Raw genomic sequence first — 22844 nt, forward strand, 5'->3', positions numbered from 1 at the left:
ATGTTGTTGGCTTCTTTTTTTTTTTACTTACTCTTCGTGGTGTGAATTAGGTAACACACAGTAAGTAGCAGTTCAGACTCTTCATCTCTCCTTCACTGAAACAGTCAATTCTTCAATGCACTGAAGTAGAAACATTTTACTGAATAAAGCACAGCAAATTGTTTGAAACCAGTAAAGAGTGCGTTCGTCCAACAAATCTTGACAAATTTGAACTGCATGTGGGAGAAACCCATGGGAATAGTTTATTAATATACCAAGATTCCCTCATCTACTCCTGAATTTTTGATTAACTCTTTCCCCAAGAGTTAAAAGTAAGCTCTCACTGATTGATGATAGTGATTAATAAGTGTTCAGTCATTCCTTTTCAGCATCTGTTCATCACTTCTGATCACTGAACCGTCGATCTCAAACCAAAGTAATCGCATGCACACAAGATGGAAGTTAAAGGAGGAGGCAAATTGCGCTGGTATTTAATGCGTCTGTTAGACCCCCCCCCCCCCCCCCCCCCCCGGAGAGAAAAACCCTCTGCGGCCCATTTCTTTGAAATTGATTCCAGTATGACATGTTGATCAGAGATGCTGTAATCCTTTATTTTCATACATCCAATTCTTGCGACTGCACTCATATCAAGCAAAGGTTTAAGGTTGTCATTAAGGCAGTGAAAAATGAAAATAGAGATTTTTGCAGTATATACAAAGTCATTGGGAAACCACTGAAGAAAGATAAGTGGAGAAAGAGGTTCCAAAATTTGAATCCTGTGGATTATCGCTGGACTGGAACAATGTTGCATCTGAAAGAGGTAGAAAAAAAAAAAAAGATTTATGACATAAATGGCCAATTAAAAACCAAAAGACAATAAAAACCTCAAATTATCTTACAGATTCAAAGTGTGAGGACTGTAGGAGCTGATTTTACCCGTATTATTGAATAGCTAAGTAAAACGTGAATTGTGTCAAATGAACCTTTGCCACATTTCTTTTTATTTCGTGTTTTTGTTTTGTTTTTTCTAAATATCAGATCATGGACTCTAAGTCCACATGTGGCTGTGGTTGTGTCCCTGTGTACTAACCCCAGCAGACCTCTGCCTGCCCATCGCTGTGGAGTCAGGCTCATCTGAGCTTTCTGGCCAGCCCTGATCACTGAGACACGTAATGGTTTCTGTAAAAGAACAAGATGCCGCAGATTACTCAACATAATAAGCGTGGAGCCCACATTCAGCTGCAGTGTCAGTAATACTTGAGTTATTTCATGAAAGATACACAACAAAACTCTACCTTCTAAAATAAATCTACCAAAATAGATTTAAACTTACTCCTTCACTATGTTGCACCACAGAAGCAATATTCTGGAGGTTCTGAAAGTTCTCCGTGTTCACAGATCCAAACTCAATGACTTCATCGCCAACTCTGAGCCCCTTTAAAGCAAACAACCAATCAGAGCAACAAAGTGACGTTTCGTAAAACAGCTCTTATAGTTCATCTAAAACACAAAAGCACAGTTAACATCACCCACAGCTCCAGAGGCAGGCGAGCCTTCTGTCACAGCGTCCACTCGTGCAAAGGGACGAGGCAAGGCGACCTGCCGCTCCATCGCCTCCTCCTGGGCTTCCATCTCATCCTGTTCTCGCTTGGCTTTCTCGCGAGCATGCAGCTTGTGCAGGGCTTCCTCTATGTCTGCCATGATAGCCTTGTGATCATTTTGCAGGCCTAAAAGAATTTATTTTTAAAAATGGAAGGGAATTCAAATGATAAAACAGAACATCTCCCTGTTTATAAACAGAGAAATCGACAGTTATAGTATTAAAAGATTATTTACAGGACAGAATACTTATCTGCGGATACCACGGCATTTGATTATTGGTTTAGGAAGTCAAGATATTATAACCTGACTCACGTCATCTGGCTGTGTTCACCAACTACACGCGGAGGCGTTCCCTTAGAGGGCGGGAGTCAGGTAAAATATATTATATTTAGGCGGTATTTTAGGTTCATTTAAGGTATGGCAGGACTTTATTCATTCTGAAGTAAATTATTGTTCCAGATGTTTAAGAAGTAACAAAAAACACACCCGTGTCACCCAAAATCAAATACAACACTTTTCAAATTAAATTAAATTGAAAATTTGAAAAATGGGAAATAAACAAGACTGGAATGGATCAGTGTGGAAATAATACTGCACCTAAGGCTGAAGATCATGTTGGCAATGAACATGGGCATTAATGAAACTGAAAAGTAATTTAACATATTATGATGTCCAGAACTTACAAGTGTGAAATGTTTTAGCTGTACCGTCTACACAGCAAGTCTTAGAGCCTCGTTATTTATGTCAATTTTGTCCATCCATCGTGTCAAAAGTGTCAAATATCAAAAAGGTTTGGACTTTTGGTTAAAACATGAAATTGGAAGAGTCATCCATGGCTCTGAGATTTTTATGATGGACTGTGTTTTTTTTTTGTTGTTGTTGTTGTTGTTTTTTTAAGGTAAACGAGTTGTCATTAGGGCGAGAAAATGATCAAAACGTAGGAACAACTATTTTAACTTACCCGACATTGATGTACCAACATATCAGCTGGTACAGTAATGTGACAATAGCATTTTGCCAGTTCTGTAGTGTACTTTCACATACATATTTACATAAGAAATATATGTCGGAAAACATGGAAACAATCTACCACCGTTCAAAAACAACCTGCAGTCAAATCACAAAAGCCATTACAGAATCGCTTTAAACAGCAGATGTTTGCCAAACTTGATTAGCTCCGACGGTTTTTACTCCGGTCTCTTGGAAAACTCTCGAAACATACCGCAACTCACATGAAATATTGTGCCTCGCTGTCCTGATCTGGTACAAATTAATATCTGCTCGTGGGAAACCTTCACCGTCGACTAAGGGACCTTCAACTCCGACACCCTGCTGTAAACAACAAAATAAATACATGTTTGGTAGGTACGATGTATAAGAACCTCGTTAACTTTGTGCTGCATGTACACAACTTACATCTTCTAAGACGTCGTAATAAGCTTTTATCTGCTCTTCGATTTCATCTTTCTTTTTTATGAGGAGTGTAACATCGTCCATTGTTATTTCAGAGTCTCCAGAGCTGTTTCCCCCTGTCATCTTCATGGCTACGGCTACGTTCCTGCATCCACAACACTTCCTGTGTTCGTTCTTCTTCTGCTGTCCTTTTTGCGGCAGTGTTGCGCTTTACTGCCCCAAGTGTCCAAATACTGAAGCTACCAACAAAGCGGTTTTAGAACCGCCGAGAAATGTTTCCCAAGAAATGTATCCAAGGAATTTTTGCTGCTTTCTTTAACTTGTTGAGCAAATGAGTTGCAATCAACACAGTAACCTATTTAGTCTATCATTGTAGCACTAGTATTAAGATACTAATGAAAATACTCTATTGCGAGTATTGCAATTTAGAAATTCGAAAAGGATGAAACGTTATTCAATGCTTTGGAAATAAAATGCATTATAATGTAGTGAAAACAAAATTATTAATCAGAGCTTAAAAATGCCCCTTATGATTGTTCAGTCACGTATTGTTTTATTAAATTTGACCTTTCGTGTAAATATTGACTATTTTGTACTTAATGTTTGTGGACATTTCTATCTCATTGTTTGGTTTTTAATCTTTTTACACTTTTAAATAATAAGAAATTACACCACAATTATCCAAAGTGACACTTCCCTGAGGCTTGTTTAGTTTAACAGTTCAAATATCTAAATGATTTGAAATGCATTAAACATATTAACATAGTTAAAATGAAAAGACATTTTACATTTCTGAAGACTGGAATATTAAATTCTTAATACATGAGAAGTTGCTTTACAAATCAGCAAAACTATTCCATTAACTATCTGATTGTTTAAACAACTACTTGTTTCAGTTATACCTGTACAAACTGTTTGGTAGTTTAATTTCTAATAAAACATATTCTACTAGTTTTTGGTTATGGTTTATGTGTAAATATCTCATCAGATACTGAAGCTCAACTACAATATATATAGTATGTATACACTCTATCTATCTATCTATCTATCTATACATATATATATATATATATATATATATATATATATATATATATATATATATATATATATATATATATAAAATATTGATGCATTCATACCCCAGATCATGAAAACTGTTCACTTGAGTGAACACAGAAATAATCTGTTTGAAGAGTTTCAGTCAGGATTCAGAGTGCATCATAACACAGAAACTGCACTGCTGAAAGTTACCAATGATCTCCTCTTAGCCTCCGATAGCGGACTTGTGTCTGTGCTTGTCCTGTTGGATCTCAGTGCTGCATTTGATACGGTCGATCACAGTATCTTATTAAAGAGACTTGAACATGTTATTGGGATTAAAGGAACTGCATTAGGCTGATTTAAGTCATATTTATCTGATAGATTTCAGTTTGTTCTTGTAAATGAAGAATCTTCCTCACACACCAGAGTAAGTCATGGAGTTCCTCAGGGTTCTGTGCTTGGACCGATTCTTTTCACTTTATACATGCTTCCATTAGGTAATATTATTAGACAGCATGGCATAAATTTCCATTGCTATGCTGATGATACCCAGTTGTACTTATCTATAAAACCAGATGAACCCAATAGGTTGGTCAGATTACAAGCATGTCTTAAAGACATAAAGACCTGGATGACTCAGAACTGTCTGCTTCTAAATTCAGACAAAACTGAAGTCGTTATCTTTGGACCTGAGCGCTTCAGGGAGAGATTGTCTAGCTTATATAGTTACTCTAGATGGTATTTCATTGGCTTCTAGTACTACAGTGAGGAACCTTGGAGTTATTTTTGACCAGAACTTATCATTTGACTCGCATATAAAACAGGTTTCGAGGACTGCCTTCTTTCATCTTCGTAATGTTGTTAAAATCAGGAACATCCTGTCTCAGAGTGATGCAGAAAACTACTGTAATTCTTTATTATTGGGCTGTCCCACATATTCTCTGAAAAGCCTTCAGCTGATCCAAAATGCTGCAGCCAGAGTTCTGATGAGAACTAACAGGAGAGATCATATTTCTCCAGTTTTAGCTTCTCTTCATTGGCTCCCTGTTAAATTCAGAATAGAATTTAAGATTCTTCTCCTTACATATAAAGCTCTTAATGACCGAGCTCCATCATATCTTAAAGATCTCATTGTAAGATATTTTCCTAACAGAGCACTTCGTTCCCAAACTGCAGGTTTACTTGAGGTTCCCAGAGTTTCTAAAAGTAGAATGGGAGGCAAAGCCTTCAGTTATAAGGCCCCTCTCTTGTGGAATAAGCTGCCAGTAAATGTCCGGGAAGCAGACACCCTTTCCACTTTTAAGACCAGGCTTAAAACTTTCCTTTTTGATAAAGCTTATAGTTAGGGATGGCTCAGGTGATCCTGAAATTCAATTCAATTCATTTTTATTTATATAGCGCCAAATACAACAAATGTCATCTCAAGGCACTTAGATAGTAAGTCCAATTCAAGCCAATTGGAATTCAATTAATTAATAATAATCATAATTCATAAAATAATCCAATTCGTTCATTTAGAGCCAATTCAAAAACGATTTCCTTGCTAAGAAAACCAACAGATTACACTGAAAACTTTTTGTTTTTCGGTCCAATCTCCCATACATCCCATAGTTAAGCTGCTATAGGCCTAGACTGCTGGGGGAGCTCATCTGTCACACCTTTCCTCACCTTCCTCTCTTTATGTATGTGTGACATTATTGTGGTCATTAACTCGTGTTTCCCTGTTCCAACAGATATCCTTTGAATGGTGTTACAGTGCCGCCGCCACCGCGGCCCTCCCTCCTCCCCCCCTTTCTGTCTTCTCAAACCCCAGCTGGTCGAGGCGGATGGCCACCCTTCCTGAGTCTGGTTCTGCCAGAGGTTTCTTCCTGTTAAAAGGGAGTCGTTTCTCTCCACAGTCGCCCCAGGCACGCTCAGGACGGGAGATTGGACCGAAAAAGAAAAAAGTTTCAGTGCAATCTGTTGGTTTCCTTAGCTAGGAAATTGTTTTTGAATTGGCTCTATATGAACGAATTGGATTATTTAATGAGTAATTATGATTACAATTAATTGAATTCCAATTGGCTTGAATTGGATTTTATTATCTAAGTGCTTTGAGATGACATTTGTTGTATTTGGCGCTATATAAATAAAAATGAATTGAATTGAGCATTCAACTGTTAACATACTAGTCGGCAAAATGTTAGCGATTTCTGTTCAAAAGTTAAATAAAAAAAAAAACAAAAGCACGTCGTAATAAATCATATAATTCACCTTTAATACATTACTTGATACAATTAGTGGTCAAAGAGTTTGACACTTTAATTATCTTCAGAAATCTTTAAACAGCTGTAAACAAGTTTTATATCCGATCACAGATGGGAAAAAAACTGTGTTGTATCAAACTGTAAAGGCAACATTTTCATAAGTTGCACAGCTCTGACATAAACATACCCCCTCACTTGTAGTGCTCAACAACATTTCACATTTTACTTTGTTTTTGTATTTCACATAAGTCCCCTTTATAGGCACATTGGTATATACTATTAGAAAATATTTTATGTAATTAGCACCCTTTAAGTGTTAGGTTATATCTCTCAGCGCTGTGCTCCCTGAGTGCTTAACGTTACTTCTGATCACCCGAGTTACTAAACAGGAATGTGTTTTTCATTACTTTTATTTAATATCCTTCATCCTGAAACAACTATAAATCATTTTTAACTGATTTGACTCATTAAAACTTTAGTGCGGTGAGAGACTACATGCCAAAAGTTTCCTTCAGAAAGTTTTCCTTCATTTCCAACTAGCTAATAAAGCCCCTCTTTTGGCAGTTGAAACATGTGCAAATATGTCATTGGAATATAAATCTGACCTGTCCTGAAGCCTACATGTGTTAGTGCTGGTGATTAAGTACCACATTAGGAGACTCCACTAACAAAGCTAACAGTCTGTATCTTCTGGGGATGAGTGTCCATCATTAAGCAACAGCATCGACGGCTCTTCATCAACCTCCAGCTGGGAAGCATCTTGAGCTGAAGATGAAACAACCTGCGAGACCTCAGCTTGTGCCGTTATGTTCTTCTGTACCCTGTCGAAATGGGTTGTTGCCTCATCCAGCTGTGAATGAACTGCTTGGACCCAGTTCTGTAACTGTGCACTGAGGGAATCTACTCCTTGGTGTAGCTTCTCTTGCCTGCCCTGTAGCTCTTCCAACAGATGCTGTGTGTCACTGGCAACCTGCTGCCTCTTAGTTAACACACCAGGCGCACGCTGACCCCGCATGTAGCCCTCAAATTCTTCTGGACTGAGGTTGAGCGCCGGTCCATCCAGCTTTTCAATGAAGGCCACTGCACAAGACTGAATTGGGGGACAATTTAGCTTTACCCTTAGGTAATCAACAGACACATGAATGCCTCCAACTTACCAAGTTTGTGAAGTAGTAGCCGCTCTCTCCGGCCATTAGACTGTGAGGGAGGCCAAAACGAATCATGTATTGCATGTTGGAGTGGAGGCGAGGGGGATTGGCCTTCAGCACCACATACACCAAACCTGACAGGAAGTCATCAGCATTGGCAGGCTCACTGTTGGAGGTCGAGAGCGCTTCGAAGACGTGCTGACTGCATTTGGACACACATGTTAGCTTGTCCTGTGGCGCTCGTTTGGCATCCATTTCAATTATGGCTGTTTAAAAAAAAAAAAAAAAAAAAAAAGTATATACATATAAATATTTCAGACCATTTAAAAATATTTCCATTTTTGAGAAGTACATCTTTAGCTCCTGAGCTTGATTTTAAAGGGCCTCGTTTCAGGGAAATCTGCTACAATTTCATACAGAAAATGATATCAGAGACCATTTTAATGTCTGTCAGTTAACACACTGACTGCAAACAGCTGTCATGGCTCTGTCCACATGTGACAAAACCTGCCTTCCTGCACCTCTGAAAAATAGGGAGAAATGAGGGAGTAATGAGTCACTCACTCAAATAAGTGAGTGATGAGGTTTTAAATCACCTGTTATAGCAGGCAGGAAGGGGTCGCCTGTGACTGGAGTCTTTTCATCTGGAAAAGGTACACTCAGCATTTGCGGAGTGACCCAGTTTAAGGAGCTACAAAGTAAAGACATCGGAGACAAACGGGATTTCGGATTAGTGGTTAGGATTAGAGGTAACATGGTGATTCGAATTTACAATTAGAATTACCGGATTCGTCTCTGTAGAGCCAGATCCTTCTGTTCATCATCGCAGCTGTCATGGCAGAAAACCCATTTGTGGAGACGTGTCATTATCAGCTTCTCCACGTGTTCCATTATCTGAGTGACCTGAGCTTCAGGAAAACCTGGAAACAAAAGGGGAAACTCAAAAGTCCCTTTTCTGGTGTTTTCGAAACGAGCAGGCAGGAATGTGCTGATCTCATCTGTACTGACTTTTAAAATATTCAGCAAAAGACTGGTAGAAATCCTGCACAAGGTCCGACTGCTTCTGTACCGGCAGATCCTGTGAAGATGACGGGAATCTGGGATCAGGATTGGACTCATCAAAGAGAAGTGATGTGAAGTGTGATCATTTATGCAGATAGTTACATGGTAGGCCTCCATCGTGTTGAGGAAAGCTGTACAGCGAGACTGTAAACGCTGAGAGGACGGGCTTCGCAGTATCTTTAGGAAACCAGGGAAGTCCCCAGGTTCAAGGTTCTGGTAGGCTTTTAACACATTTGCATGGCTCTCAGAGGACTCTAAGGGGCACAAGCGTGGATTTTATTACAGATAAATAAACTGAGTAAGACGTTTGCTGGCAAAAGTACACAAAGACAGTCACCTTCAACCTCCAGCAGCACAACCTATAGGTTGGATTTGTTCTGTAAAACTACACACATAAGAGTCTATATATTCAACAAACAATGAAGGAAGAGCACATTTTGTTATTACACAACTGCAATGAGAAATCATGTGCTGAGGGGGCATCTGGTGATTCCAGTTACTGTCTCATGAAGCAGTTCTGATAAAGTAGGTATTTTATGGCAGAGAGAAAAATCAAGCTGCTTTTGTCATCTGACTTTTATGGTTCTTGAGACAGGCCTCAGGACAGTTTTCTGGCTTCCTTTTCAGGACAACATTTGCTTTTCTTGCAGTAACTATGTCTCAAAGTTGTGCATAAGGCTTTTCATCAGTGTCTTGGCCAAATATATCTTTGATATCTAACTTTTCTTTTCCTCAGGGAAACAAACTTGCATCTGAGCCAAACATGGTACTGGTTGTGTCTAGATGACACAGGGGCAAAAAACAAAAACCCACTTCTGATTCAATGGGGCTGGCAGCGAGGATGTCAAAATATCCAAAATGTCCAGTCCTACCTTGAGGTTTTGGTGGCGATGCGCTGCCCCAGAAGAGTCTCCTCACGGTGTTAATTCGATGACCTTTCTCAATATTTTTCTTCTCTTCAAATTTGGAGAATGTGGGAGGTGCTCCATCACTGCTCGGCCTACAAGGAGTTGCGGTTTTAGACGTTCAATCCCAGACCAATTTTCAACGGAAAGCACTTAAGCCCTTCTATCTTTGATCCAGAATACACCTGACAACTTCAAGGTAAAGCAGCAAAAAAATGTCACTCAAGTCTACCTGGTGTCTTGTCTTGGGGATCCTTCTGGACGTGATTTCTCTCTCCAGCACTTGGAGCAGAAGCCTTGCCACGCAGGGTTTCCGTAGTACCCGCAGGAGTTCTTGCAGAGCAGCTGCTCCTTAGAAACTCTGATTCCTCTTTGTTTGTCGGTCCACATTGTAGTGCTTGCTCTCATCCACCTCAGCTGTTGGACATAACATTTAACCCATTAAGAGAGCCATTTGGAGCTAGTTGAACCTTTTTGTGTTGAATATTTAAGACAGTCTGAAAACCAATTCTCAAATCTGCTTCCAAGTTTCTGGAAAATATAGAAACGGCATCAACGACGATCTGACCTCTTACTGACGACTTTCAAAAACATAAACATCAAAACATAATATTTACAGCAAAAGAAGATGATGGATTTTTTTTAACAGAATTTGGGTGTGGCTGCTGTTTCAGGAACGCATCAGGAAACTTACAGACTCCGTAAATGGAAGGCCCAAGGTGGTCTGAAAGGCCAAAAGTATCACTTAATTGCAATTAAAAGGATAAACAAACAAGTCTGTAGACATTACTGCTCTAATGCTTTTGTCTAATAATTTTGCACAGATTCGCAAAATAATACCCCAAGAGAATGACAAAAACTTACATTTTTTCTTTGTTGAACAGGTTAGGAGTTTAAAATATTTTTTCTGTTGACACTACATTTGTTCTACAGGCTAAATCAATCACGTGGTGGGCAGTTTTCTTAGTAATTGTGCACACATTTGTACTTGGGTCTATTCACCTGCGTTTAGAGAGTAAAGTTTACTCTGCTATTGTGCCTGTAAGATATCAAGCTGTTCATATATTATCCACAGATTAAAATGATCCACCTTAAAAACCTTCCTAAAGAGTGGTGCTTTTTGGGTGTGATACCACAAAAGAGGAAAAATCTGCCCAAGTTGGTTTCATTTCAGATATTGACAAACTGTGCTTATACTAAAATTGTAAATGGCTTTCCATAGGGAGGAAATGGCCTCTTTTCATCAAATATGTCTCAACAAGAAAACCATATTAGAGCTGGATAGACCGTCAACTGTTCTCTCTCGTTACATTTCTCGTTAAAGGCAAAGTAAACCTCAGGTTATGAGGGTTGGTGTTAGCTGTTAGCTAATCTCCGTAAAGTCGAAGCGGCTGACCGTAAGCTGAGAGAGTTGGAGACAAGAACCGCCGGCTAATACCAAGAGACCATTCAATCTCTATATCAGTCATTAAAAAGCTTCCTCGCATAATTACATCCTCCTCACCTGTCAGTCAGCAAGCGGATGAAATCATTACAGACGTTAGCTGCTTTCTTATCGGAGCGTTTCTTCACTCTCTGGTCATAAACTCTTCATACTTGGTTATGAAAGCTACAGCCCGTCAGAGCTCACGACGAAACAAAGAAGCAAGAAACACCGAAAGCAAAAGGAATCTAGATATCAAGAAAAAGTTTACTCCATAAAACGCAGTAAGAAGTTCTGCCGCTTCCCCGAACCCTCTGCAACCGGAAATACGTAATAAGTTAGCCCATAGACATAGAACACATAGACGTTCTATGTCTATGAGTTAGCCCTGAGACATTTCCACACCGAATCAACCTTTCAGCGCAAAAGTATGTGTGTTGAAAGTGTTACTTATTAACTGCTTCAAAATGCCAAAATCGCCTCACAAGTTTCCTTCCCAGTACAAACAAGGCCCTTTTCATACATAGTATCCTAAATCATTTAACCATAATTAGAGTTATAACTTGCTAATATTTAGAAAATGTTATTCTGAATGTCTTTACCGGAAATTATTGTATGCTAATACACGAAACTTGATGTTGATGAGCTATGAAATGTACAAACACAGACACTAGCAATATATTTATTGCCCTTCTTCAATTTGATACAACTGTATTGCGTGTATTGTGCTAAATTTGTAAAAAAAATACATTTGTTACCTTTTACAAACTAATGTATCCTGTTTACAGTTTATGGGTCAGAATACCTGAGTTTCATTGAACTCTAGAGGTTACAATTGGAAACTGCAAATTGAAATTGTATTTGTCAAGTTGACGTCTGATAGCACAGACTAAAACACAATAAAGTCACAAATTTGAATTAAATAGATGCTGCTGCAGCTCAATTAACCGACCGTTGTCATTTACTGATTTTGGAGAACTGAACAACTAAACTACGAGTTGTCATGCAAATTAAATACTCTGAGAACATACACTCTATCAAAAAATAAAGTTACCCCTACCATCATTACCAGCAAAACAGACTATTTTTGCTTTCATCTACATTACACACAAATCCTATAAAGACTTAATTGGCAAAAAAACAAAAACAAACAGAAGGATAAAGCCTGATCAAAAAACAAACTTAAATTAGCATTAAAGACAAAAGTCTTAACAGTGTTTTCAGACAAAGGAATATAAACCAGTAGACTCCTGACATTTGTATTTCGAAAATCCTGGCCAGTAGTCAGTTAAGTACTCCACTGTGTTGTTTATTTTGTTCTTCTATGGTTTGCTTTAAAAACAAACAAACAAACAAACAAACAAAACATTCACAGCCTTCAACTGCAGCAGTAAATCAAACTTTTAATTTGAAAGGACTTACCGGAAAACTCTACATTTGCTTTATTAGGTGCGCTGCTTTCTTCCTGTGTCTCTCACCGGTTACTAGGCAACGAAACGCTAAGCGCAACTGTAACAGTCCCAAAAAACTAAAGAAGTCAAAACCAGACAGACGGTTTCTGAGCATTAAGCTTATAAAATATGTTGTTAATGCTCAACAGAAGTGTTTCAGTAGATTTTTATTCCCGTTCATTCATAGCTTAAAGTTACATTAATAAAATTGACTTAAGTTGACAACAACTACTTAACCTTTTGAGTAGAAAACAACTTCCTCAGCTTCATACAACGGGGGAGAAAACTCTAGACATCATGTCAGGTGCTAAACCCAAGGAAAAGAAGCCGTCCACGAGCTACAAAACCGAAAGCCAGAAATGTGCTGGACGAACGCAGGACAACCAGTCAGCAGAGCTGGATGAAGGAAAGGCTGAAACAAAGCCTGACAACCTGAAGATAACTGGGCATTCTCAAGTCTACACTGCAACTAAAGAGAGTCTTTTCTCAAAGAAGGCAGCTGATACCAGAAACCATGCACTGGTAAGTATGCCCTCTTTAATGTAAATAGTTGTTCAAATATGTATAAAATTCACACAATTCTTTTTGCACTGTACTTCTGTCATTACTGTCAATGACAGCATTGCATTTCCTAAGATAAAAGTGTAGTTAAACACCTTAATTAGCGATTTCATGATGATATTTCAAATTTCTCTCATCCAGTCTCTAGAGTGGGTCTCGGGAATGAATCCGGCTCTCCCTGTTTTCTGTCTGCAAGACCATGATCGGCTGGTAGTCCTTTACGCTGGAGCTCACGTTGGGATAATATATAATCACACCTCAAACTCCCAGCATATACTCCAGGTAAAAAATAATTTAATGTTCAGCAACTTGAGGAATATTAGACAGTTTCCATCATATTATGCAAGTATCATGAGCTGCTAATGATACTATACAGTGGGGTCTGAAATGCAAAGATTAGGTCAATAAGGTCAATTTGGAAGTAATTGGATATTCGAGGATTTGGAAAAAAAATGTAAAACATAAGAAGCTCTGACATGTGAAATAAAGAATGCACAATGAAAGTTATCCAAATATATCAATAAATATCGATTAATCACATTATAATTTCCTGGAATTTCATCCCAAACATGACTTTTTTAAAAATCATTTCCACACTTAGTGGATCCCTCAGTGTTGTCACATTTTAGACCTGTTTCCAATCTGCCCTTTCTTTCTAAGATTTTAGAAAAAGTTGTTTTTATACAATTACAGTCCTTTCTTGAGGATAACTCTGTTTTTGAGAAATTCCAATCTGGGTTCAGGTCTCGTCACAGCACTGAGTCTGCACTGTTAAAGGTGCACAACGATATTGCTCTGTCTGTGGATGCCAAGTGCCCTGTTATCTTAGTTCTGCTTGATCTCACAGCAGCCTTTGACACGGTGGACCATGCAGTCCTCCTGTCACGTCTAAGTAATTATGTTGGCGTCCACGGCACTGCATTGAAGCGTTTGCGTCTTACTTGTTCAGGAGAACCTTATGGTTATGGTTGGTGACCTTTCCTCTTCCAGTGCTCCTCTCTCCTGTGGAGTCCCTCAAGGATCTATTCTTGGCCCTATCCTCTTCTCATTGTACATGCTACCACTTGGGTCAATTATAGCCAGGCACAACCTTTCTTTCCACTGTTATGCAGATGATTTACAAATTTATCTACCATTGAAGCCAAATAGTAACAGTGCACAATGTTCTTTGTTTAATTGTGTCGCTGATATTAAGCAGCGGTTGGCCCAAAATTTTCTTCATTTAAATGATGACAAAACTGAATGCATTGTGTTTGGGGATACTGTGACGGCTGGCTTTGGCACCTTGTCTTCAAAGCTTAGGTCAACCGTCAGAAATCTGGGAGTGACCTTTGACAGTCATCTGAGGCTGGACAAACAAATTAACAATGTTGTCAGGACTAGTTTTTTCCAGTTACATCTCCTGGCCAAAGTTAAAATGGTTTTAAGTCGTCATGACCTTGAGAAAGCCATCCATGCCCTAATAACTTCAAGGTTAGACTATTGCAATGCACTTTATGTTGGCGTCTCCCAGTCTTCTCTCAGTCGCCTTCAACTTGTGCAAAACGCTGCTGCCCGACTTTTAACCAACACCAACAGACGTGCGCACATCACTCCAGTTCTTAACTCCCTCCATTGGCTTCCTGTCCTTTATAGAATTGATTTTAAACTTTTAATGTTTGTTTTTAAAGCTCTTAACGGCCTCGCCCCATCATATTTATCTGAGCTTTTAACAGTCCGAAATCCTGGTAGAGCTCTTAGGTCAACAATTAAATTTTTGCTGGAAGTGCCCAGGTCAAAATACACACACTGGGGTGACCGAACCTTTTCTGTCACTGCCCCCCAGGCTCTGGAATAAGCTCCCCGTCGAGCTGCGTCCTGGGCCTATTCAAATCTAGGCTAAAAACCTACTTATTTAGGATTGCTTTTAATACCCAGTAGTGTGATGACACTTTTATCTCATTTTATCTTATTTGATTTTGTTGTAATTTATTGCTTTCACTGTTCTTTTATAGTTTTATTTGTTTTTACTTATTCCTCTCTTTATTTATTACCTACTGTAAAGCACTTTGGTACATTGTAATGATTGTTTGCAAAGGGCTGTATAAATAAAATACATTTACATTTACATTTACTTAACATTTAGTAAATATGCATGAGCTTCCAGCAGCACATTGCTTGCTATGTGGCACTGTGATAGTGATAAATGTGGATACAGTAGATCAATACTTTAAGCTTTGTTCAATGAGAGGTATAAAAGCTATTTTATCACTGATGTTTAACAAGGATGAAAGATTCTGATGAACTAAAGAAAATCGTGTCAAATGATTATTATTATTGATCTCACTGGGAAAGTAGCATCATTAAACTCCCCCGAGACACTTGTTGTGAGCTAATACATGTGAACATTTTACAGTGGAAAAAGGTTTATTTTACTGATGAATCCATGTCAGAGATCTGTGGCAGTAACAGAGAGGTGAATAGAAGGAGTGGAGCTAGAAATATTTAAGTGTGGGAGAGGAGGTTTTGCTTCCTTATCTGTGCTGAAGTAGCTCAGTTGGGAGAGCACTAGACTGAAGAACTAAAAGTTCCTAGTTTGATCCTGGCTTTCAGCAGTGTGGAAGTGGATATTCCACACATTTTTTTAAAATCAATAAATATCTATCGATCCATCTACTTGGGCTGCAGTCTAATGATCCCACAGCACAACTCAAAGCTGGTGAGCTAACAGTCAGCTCTCAGGATAACAGTCTGGTCCCTTTGGATTAATAAAATTTAAAAACAAACTTCTGGGATCCATCCAGCTCGAGCGTTGTTGTCATCTAAGAAAAATCACAATTACAAAATGAGTTTTTTTTCCTTTTTATTTCTGATGAAAAGCATTTGGATCCGGCTTGACATTTTCTATTAACAAAACTCTTCATGCTACAGTCCTCATTTTGAATATCCCACTGTGTGCACCCCTCAATGTTTTCAGGGTCACTCCCACCCCATCTCGTGTATGTGTGTGAGTGAAGACAAACGCTGGATTGCAACGGCAGATTGTGAGAGCATGGTGATCATATGGGACTCCTACTCTGGGTAGCTCTTGGTTCTACATACATTAAAGTGTTTGTGTAAAGACTTTTTACTTTTTATTTGGTGATAACACTGTTTGTGCTAAAAATCCACCAGTATTCCTGTGCAGACATTTTTTGATTGCCACCCAGCTGGAGCTGTCATTGTGATGGCATTTTCAAGCGATGCAAAACATCTGGTAACCCTCGGGAGTGAAGAAGTCCAGGTGAGTATGACAACATGACTAAATACATTTACTATACAATTCATTAAAGATCGCACAGACTGCTTTAGTCAAGATTATGAGATGCATTATTTTGAAACTTTAGGATTCTTATATCTTATAGAATTTGACATAACAAATCAGCACGTCCAGCTGTTAACCTTGTATGACTATTTTTCCAGCAACTGTGCATTTGGGATTGGACCATTGAGGCACGAAAACCCTTCAGCAGCACCAAACTCAATCCTAGACATGGTTTTCAAGTCAGTGGTCTCTGTTTTTTCTTTAACATTTGAATATCTTGGCATTGGTGAGGCTACTGAGGGGGTCCAGTGTTCAAATGTTGAACTGTTTTACAGGATTACATCCTTTTTAAACCAAACGATAGTACTCAGCTTCTCAGTGGCAGTAAAAGTCATGTGTTATTCTACAGCAGGGTAAGGCCAGCAGTTCTTTCTTTAATATAAAAACACAACACAGCTGTGAGGTATAAGTTTATTGATTAATTAGCTAGTCTCCTTTCAGGCTAAGGGAAGTCTGCAATACTTTGCGCTCAAGCTCAAGAAGGTAGATATGAGCAAAATCTTCTTGAATATGTGTGTATTTTTTATGGAGCCGAGTGTTTTAAAGACTTTTCCTCTCTTCTTTGCAGTTCAGTTATGCGACCACACGTGCAACTGTATGTACTCAGCCTTCTCCTGACCCGTCTAGGACTGTCAACATTGCTGACGTGTCCCTCAGTCGGTCTGTGTTTCACTGGAGAAAGCCTCAGATCCTCTCAGCCACCATGGGCTGCCTCGTGGTGTGGGATGTCAAGGAAGACTTAGTAGAAAACCAGTGCCTGCCATCTGAAAGAATCAAGATAATCCAGCTTCAGGAACACCCGATCACAGTTCTAACCGTAGCTGATGGGTAACCAGAGCCAGAAATATTCATAGTGGTGGCCGATTGAGTTGCTGATTCTAGATACATGTATTTACTTCATTACCTGTTTGTGTCTTCTGATCTCACAGCTGTATCGTAACTGGAGATACGCGTGGCCATGTCTACTTCTATGATGAAATGTTCAGAATTCTCACTTGTTACACTGACCTCAACCTGGATGCCATTGTCTCAATTTCATTTTCCAAAGAGTGTTCGGAGGGGTGTCTTAGTGACTTCTCTCTGGACGCCAACCCGTTAATAATCAGGTATGAAGCAATCTGAAGTATCTGGAACCAAACTTTCTTTTTTTCTTTAGCAAATGAAAAAAATCCAGAGGCAAGTTTTAGCCCGACCTCTCTTTTTCTGCAGGAACTTTGTAGTGTCCACAATCACTTCCAAAGTCATGCATATGAATACACAGAGTGGTATCCCTCAGACCCTCCTGGATGAGGATTATGAACCTATCCATGCACTGGCATGCCACCCCAGTCAGCCAGCTGTGGCCATGGGCAACCAACGAGGCATTTTAAAAGTGTGGGACTATTACAGCAAAGCAGTCATTGTCAGCAGGTCCTTTGAGACAGAGCGGGACATCCAGTGTGTCAGTTTTGACTCTGAAGGTGAACCAGTCTGCTCGATGAATGGTGCACCTTATGAAAAGTGTTTCTCTGTTACTGTATGAATTTGTCATTACTATCTTTTTGTCTCAAAACAGGACTTTACCTAGCAGTTGGTTTTGGCAGTGGAGCTGTTCACATACTAAATTCTTGCACTTTGGAAAGTAATCCAGAGGAATGTTTCCATCACACTGCAGACAGCATTCATCTCATCACCTTCTCCTCAGACTCACAGTACCTTGCCACTGCGGTGAGCACATCTTTGAGATATGTCTGAACTTTGCCAGTTCAGACTTGGTGGTTCTGGACTCAAATTTGTGTTATGGCATTGATCTGTTGTTAAAGCTGTGCGTACAGAGGAAAATACAACTTTAGATTTTATTTTTCAATACTTTAAAAGGAAGTTTTGTTTATTTTTAAGAGGGGTTGTGTGTCTTAGAGTATCAGGGGAGGAATTTTTGACTGGGAAACTCAGCTAAAAGCTAATCAAAAGGGGGTTAAAGAAGAGTGAATTATCACCACATATAGCGATTCAAACTAGAAAATTCCATATAGGTTTATACAAAGACTATAAATACTGAATTTCACATGGCATCTATTTTGCATCTTACTGTTGTTGACATTATCACCTTTTTCTCAACCAAAGAACACCTGTGTTTCTCCACCTGCCTAACATATCCTGCCACTGACACAAAAATTCAGCTGGTTTAATCCCAAAATACCAAGAGAGAGTAGAAATTAACAAAATTCTTGGGGAACGTCTTTGCAAAAGTAATGCCCTGCAGTAAGCTATCAAACAAACCTTCTACGTCTCCTGACTGACTGACTCAGCTGATCCCATACATTGGACATGTAACGCTGTTTCCCAATAAAAGTACCCCATTATCTATTCAATCTTTGAGAATCTAAAGCCTGTCATTAACTTTTGTACCCACCTTCATTGTTAGGACACTGGCCAAGCAGTGACAGTGTTCCGCTTGCAGAAAAATAAAGACTCTTTGCCTTGCTGGATGTACCTGGGCAGATATGGCTCTCACTATAAGCCCATCACAGACCTTCTTTTTGGGGTCCATCTGGACAGCACTCAGCCAAGACTGCTGTCTCTAGGAATGGATCGCAGACTGGTTAGTTCAATTTATGCATTCCGCTGTTTTGTAATACAGTTTTCACTGCAATGCCTTTTTTTTTGTAACTCAACTCTTTTTCGTATACCGTATGTGCAACCGAATAACAGGTGGAGTATGACCTGGAAAAGAGTGTTGTGAACCAGGTTCTCGTCCTAAGCTCAGAGAGTATTGAGCAAAGTGCTGTGCCACTGTGCATGGCTTGGTATCCTCCTCTCACAACAGAGCAGTTTCTTCTCATTGCGTCAGACCAATACAAGATGAAGCTTTTCAACAGCACAACCAAGATGTGCAGGTCTGCAAAATACTTAAACAACATCAGGTTAATGGCTATTACCTAATATAATTGGGAAAGAATATCAAATATGTGTATTATATGATCTGCAAAAACAGAAAGACTGTCCTTGGTCCAACATACGGCTCTCCCATTAAGCAAATGGTGGTTCTTCCCAAGTCTAAAGAACCTGCGATAAGCTCATATCACCTCTCATACATCACAGAGGACAAGGTCAGTGCTGGACCTTGTTTGTAACAGTATTTTATTGCTTTGCATACTTCATTTTGTTGATAGTGTTTCATAAAATTCAAAATGGGACTTTGATTTAGTCAAAAATGTTTTGATTCCCATTTTTTATTCTACCATTAAGAGAACTTGTATGTCCGGTAGGTTGGTCTCCAGATTTTGCCCTTAGATGGGAACCCCTATAAGTCCAATGCTTTGATCTGCCATCCGACGGGTGTGTCTGCTCTCGCCTGCTCCTACGACGGGCGATTTGTTTTTACTGCAGGAGGATCTGACTGCTGCGTCCTCTCGTGGGAAATTAACTTGAAGTGAGATTTAAAAGTAAAAACCTGGGAACAGGAGTAAATTCATAAGCAGTGCTTTGGTGTTCTCTGAATTTGGTCCTGTTTTTGTTCTTTATACAGTATGATGGAGGCAGCGGCTGCCATGGGTGGAAAGGACATGGTGCCTTTTTACAGTCTCATAGATGGAGGAAGGGACGGAAAGTTTTTCAGGGTAAGTTAAAGTTTTTTCTCGTTCCCTACTATCGCTTAGCAGATAAACAAACAACCACCTATGTGCAGTACTGTTATGGTTATCATGTTAGCTTTACAGTTTGGAATTTAATTGGTTCCATAGACATTTTTGCACATGATTTTGCTTATATGTTATTTTTCTTAATGTTTTTATTTTTTTAGCATGCAGCTCAGTAACCATCTGCTGAAGAAGCATGTTTTCTCTACACTGTTAATTTGTACCTGGGTATATAACTGTAGTGCCATATGGTTGATCTGATTCTTCCACAACTTTTTATTAATTATCCTTTCAAATAGTTACAATGGTGGCTGTGGCTCTGGAAGTAGAGCGGTCATCCACCAGTCCAACAATCTGTGTTTGAGTCGCTGACTTCTCCGGTACGCAAGTTAAGGTGTGCTTGGGCAAGATCCTGAACCCCACATTATGCCCCTGATGTACTCTTCAGGATGTGTGAGGATGTGAATAGAGACAGATAAGCACTCTTTGTAAAGAATGGGAATAGCTGTGTTTGTTAATAGGTGGATATGGCTTGTTGTGTAAAGTGCTCGGATTGGTCAGTAGACAAAAAAAGCACAATGCTGATGTAGCCACTTTATTTGTTCTAACAGAGGAGACAACAGGTTAGCTCTGACAATTGCACTTTTGTTCTTATTACGAAAAGCTTTGGTGATTATTTTTGTTGCTGTAAGTGATTAACTGTCACTGAGATGTGAACGCTATAGACAACTGGAAAAGTGATTTTCCTGACTATTTTGTTCATTGGCTGCTTGAGGGAAGGAATGCAGAAATTAACATTCAAACATATATGAGCTGTTGGAGAGTAATGCTCATGTTCAGACATACACTATATTAAACTTCTAGATTGTATAAGTTCACTAGGTAAAGCTATACGTGGATATATCCCTCTGACTATGACTTTTAGACCATTTCTGATGACATTTTATGTACAGCTTCTCAGTCTTTTGATCTTATGTGTCTTTAGGAGATAGAAGATTTTTTCTACTACTCCTTAATCCATCATTATGGCACTGACTTGATGAGGAAACATCGACAGGTGCCTACCAGAGTTCCCCTGTCAGAGGTTCCCTCTCTAATGTGCGCACTTGGCTGCTTTCCCACTGCACAAGAGGTAAGATTATCAAAGCAGTAAAGCAGTTAGACTCATCTGAACTGTGTTAACAGTTCAATACGTTATTTTCACCAGATTGAAGACATGCAAAATGAGGTCAAATTCAGCAAGTACCTCGACACTGGAAAATACGTGACCGACATTGATCTGGATGAGTTTATCAGGCTGTATGTCAACCACCGGCCAGCCTTTGGCATCTCTAGCAATGAGCTTGTCCAAGCTTTTCACGCCCTTGGTCGCAGTAACAGTGCAGGACAGCATGTTCTGCTGAGACATGAGCTGCTGGAACTTCTGCAGGTTCGAGGTACACCACAGGCTCCTGAGTCATCAGGACATTAGTATGCATGGTCTCACTTGTATTATTGTGACATTTGTTGAGAAAAAAAAGCTCCCCTCACTGGCGTTTCATTGTCAGCATTGCATGTCTAATAATAATTTCTATATATTACTGACAGGAGAGCACATGACAGAGGAAGAGGTGGCAGAGTGCTTTGCTACACTTCTAGACCTCAATGACGAGGAAGAGGAAGGAAGGCCACTTTGTGAGCATGCCAAATATGATAAAACATCAAATAAAATCTAATTCTCAGTGAATGGGCTGACAAATCACATAATCCAAATCTTAATTGTTTGATGTGTGTACACAGGTGAAGATTCAGAATATTCACTGGAGGATGCGATCCCTGAGGAGATATCTATGGAGACATTTACAGGCCACATCCTGGGCTTACCGTCCTACTCAGAGCCGAGTGTCCGGTCTCCCCCTCCAGAGGGATTAAAGCCAAAACCTGCCAGTTCGCCAATGTGAAGCTGTACAATGACAAGAAATGAAATCTGTTTACTTATGACATCCTTCGCATTGCATGTCATAACTGAGTTCCCAAAAGTTGTATTTTGTGTGACCTTTTAGAATATAATGAGATTTAAATATGTATGGTGTTTTATTAGATGAAAAAATTGATTGGGTCAGATTTCTTTGAAATGTGGTCAGTTACTGAAGTTATAGGACAATATTTGTAATTAGTAACATCATCCACTGGACTGCAAAAGAATGTCATTAACCCTGAATATTTCACATTTAATGTCAAAGATTGAAAAATATTACCTATGATTAAAAACACTTACTTGAAAAACAGATGCAGCCACACAGTGTTGAGTAGCTAAAATGAATAGTTTATCTTTAAACATCTCAAAATATTTTGAATGCAAATAAAATGCTTTTTTGTATATTCAGTTTTTACAACTGGTTAAATAAAGTTACCTTTAACTTCAAAATGTGTGTAGTTTTCAATATGGGGATGCCTCTTTTTTTCTGTATAATATTTAGATGCCGATGCTTTTATTTATTATCTTTATTTAAAGGCCACAAAAAAAGACTTTGCAACTGTAACCCAAGAGGAACATTTACTCACAATCGTTTTGATGTCAGTGTTTATTAAAAGGAATGAAAACTCTTTTAATGAAAAATTAGCCTTGATAAAAAGAAAATGAAAATAATTATGTCAACATCAAGTAAACTAGCAAGCAATTTAGAAATAGTGAAATCAAATTACCACAATAAAACCATGCTGTTGTTAATGTCTATAGGTGATCATAGTTGTTTTCTTTGCTCATTTGTATCAATTTCTTCATATTTTCAAAGTGTAATTGAAATGTAATCAAGTAATTATGTACATAATGCTTTGATGATCGATAGACATTGTTGTCACATGCCATCTAAGCTGATTAGTAAGCTATTACTTGTGACCTTGGTGCCTCTGTTGAATGTAAGAGTCAGTACTACCCAGTCCTGCAGATGAAGCAAATGTCTCACTTAATTATTGGGATATTCTATCATTTACTTCTCGCCTATATAAAAGATTGGTAGGAGTAGTTGTATGAATTTGTTTTCACGTAAGTTACAAGGGAAATATCTCTT

At 38.9% G+C, this 22844-nt stretch overlaps 3 protein-coding genes across 3 annotated transcripts; 1 reads left to right on the forward strand and 2 right to left on the reverse strand.

The window, feature by feature from the left end:
* Positions 1 to 569: 569 nt before the first annotated feature.
* psmd9 (proteasome 26S subunit, non-ATPase 9) lies at positions 570 to 3182 on the reverse strand. Its single transcript, XM_075469032.1, has 6 exons — positions 2998 to 3182; positions 2814 to 2913; positions 1513 to 1706; positions 1313 to 1414; positions 1070 to 1158; positions 570 to 790 (listed from the first exon to the last, which is right to left on the reverse strand). Exons 1-6 carry the CDS (start codon positions 3121 to 3123, stop codon positions 763 to 765), a joined length of 639 nt encoding a protein of 212 aa, XP_075325147.1. The 5' UTR covers positions 3124 to 3182; the 3' UTR covers positions 570 to 762.
* A 3086-nt stretch (positions 3183 to 6268) lies between these two features.
* Positions 6269 to 11138, reverse strand: LOC142382901 (rab5 GDP/GTP exchange factor-like). Its single transcript, XM_075469033.1, has 9 exons — positions 10904 to 11138; positions 9632 to 9816; positions 9367 to 9494; positions 8597 to 8748; positions 8441 to 8510; positions 8217 to 8352; positions 8029 to 8123; positions 7442 to 7698; positions 6269 to 7374 (listed from the first exon to the last, which is right to left on the reverse strand). The coding sequence occupies exons 2-9, from the start codon at positions 9805 to 9807 to the stop codon at positions 6958 to 6960; spliced, it is 1431 nt and encodes a 476-aa protein (XP_075325148.1). The 5' UTR covers positions 9808 to 9816; positions 10904 to 11138; the 3' UTR covers positions 6269 to 6957.
* A 1432-nt stretch (positions 11139 to 12570) lies between these two features.
* On the forward strand, positions 12571 to 21925 carry cfap251 (cilia and flagella associated protein 251). The gene is made up of 20 exons (XM_075468865.1): positions 12571 to 12795; positions 12976 to 13116; positions 15791 to 15894; positions 15988 to 16096; positions 16276 to 16356; positions 16453 to 16530; positions 16619 to 16660; positions 16785 to 17005; positions 17107 to 17283; positions 17387 to 17637; positions 17733 to 17884; positions 18582 to 18758; positions 18869 to 19053; positions 19152 to 19266; positions 19426 to 19589; positions 19686 to 19776; positions 20780 to 20926; positions 21002 to 21230; positions 21382 to 21498; positions 21574 to 21925. The coding sequence occupies exons 1-20, from the start codon at positions 12571 to 12573 to the stop codon at positions 21732 to 21734; spliced, it is 2967 nt and encodes a 988-aa protein (XP_075324980.1). The 3' UTR covers positions 21735 to 21925.
* The last annotated feature ends 919 nt before the right edge of the window (positions 21926 to 22844 follow it).

This window comes from Odontesthes bonariensis, chromosome 6 (genome assembly GCF_027942865.1).
Source record: "Odontesthes bonariensis isolate fOdoBon6 chromosome 6, fOdoBon6.hap1, whole genome shotgun sequence".
NCBI lineage: Eukaryota > Metazoa > Chordata > Actinopteri > Atheriniformes > Atherinopsidae > Odontesthes > Odontesthes bonariensis.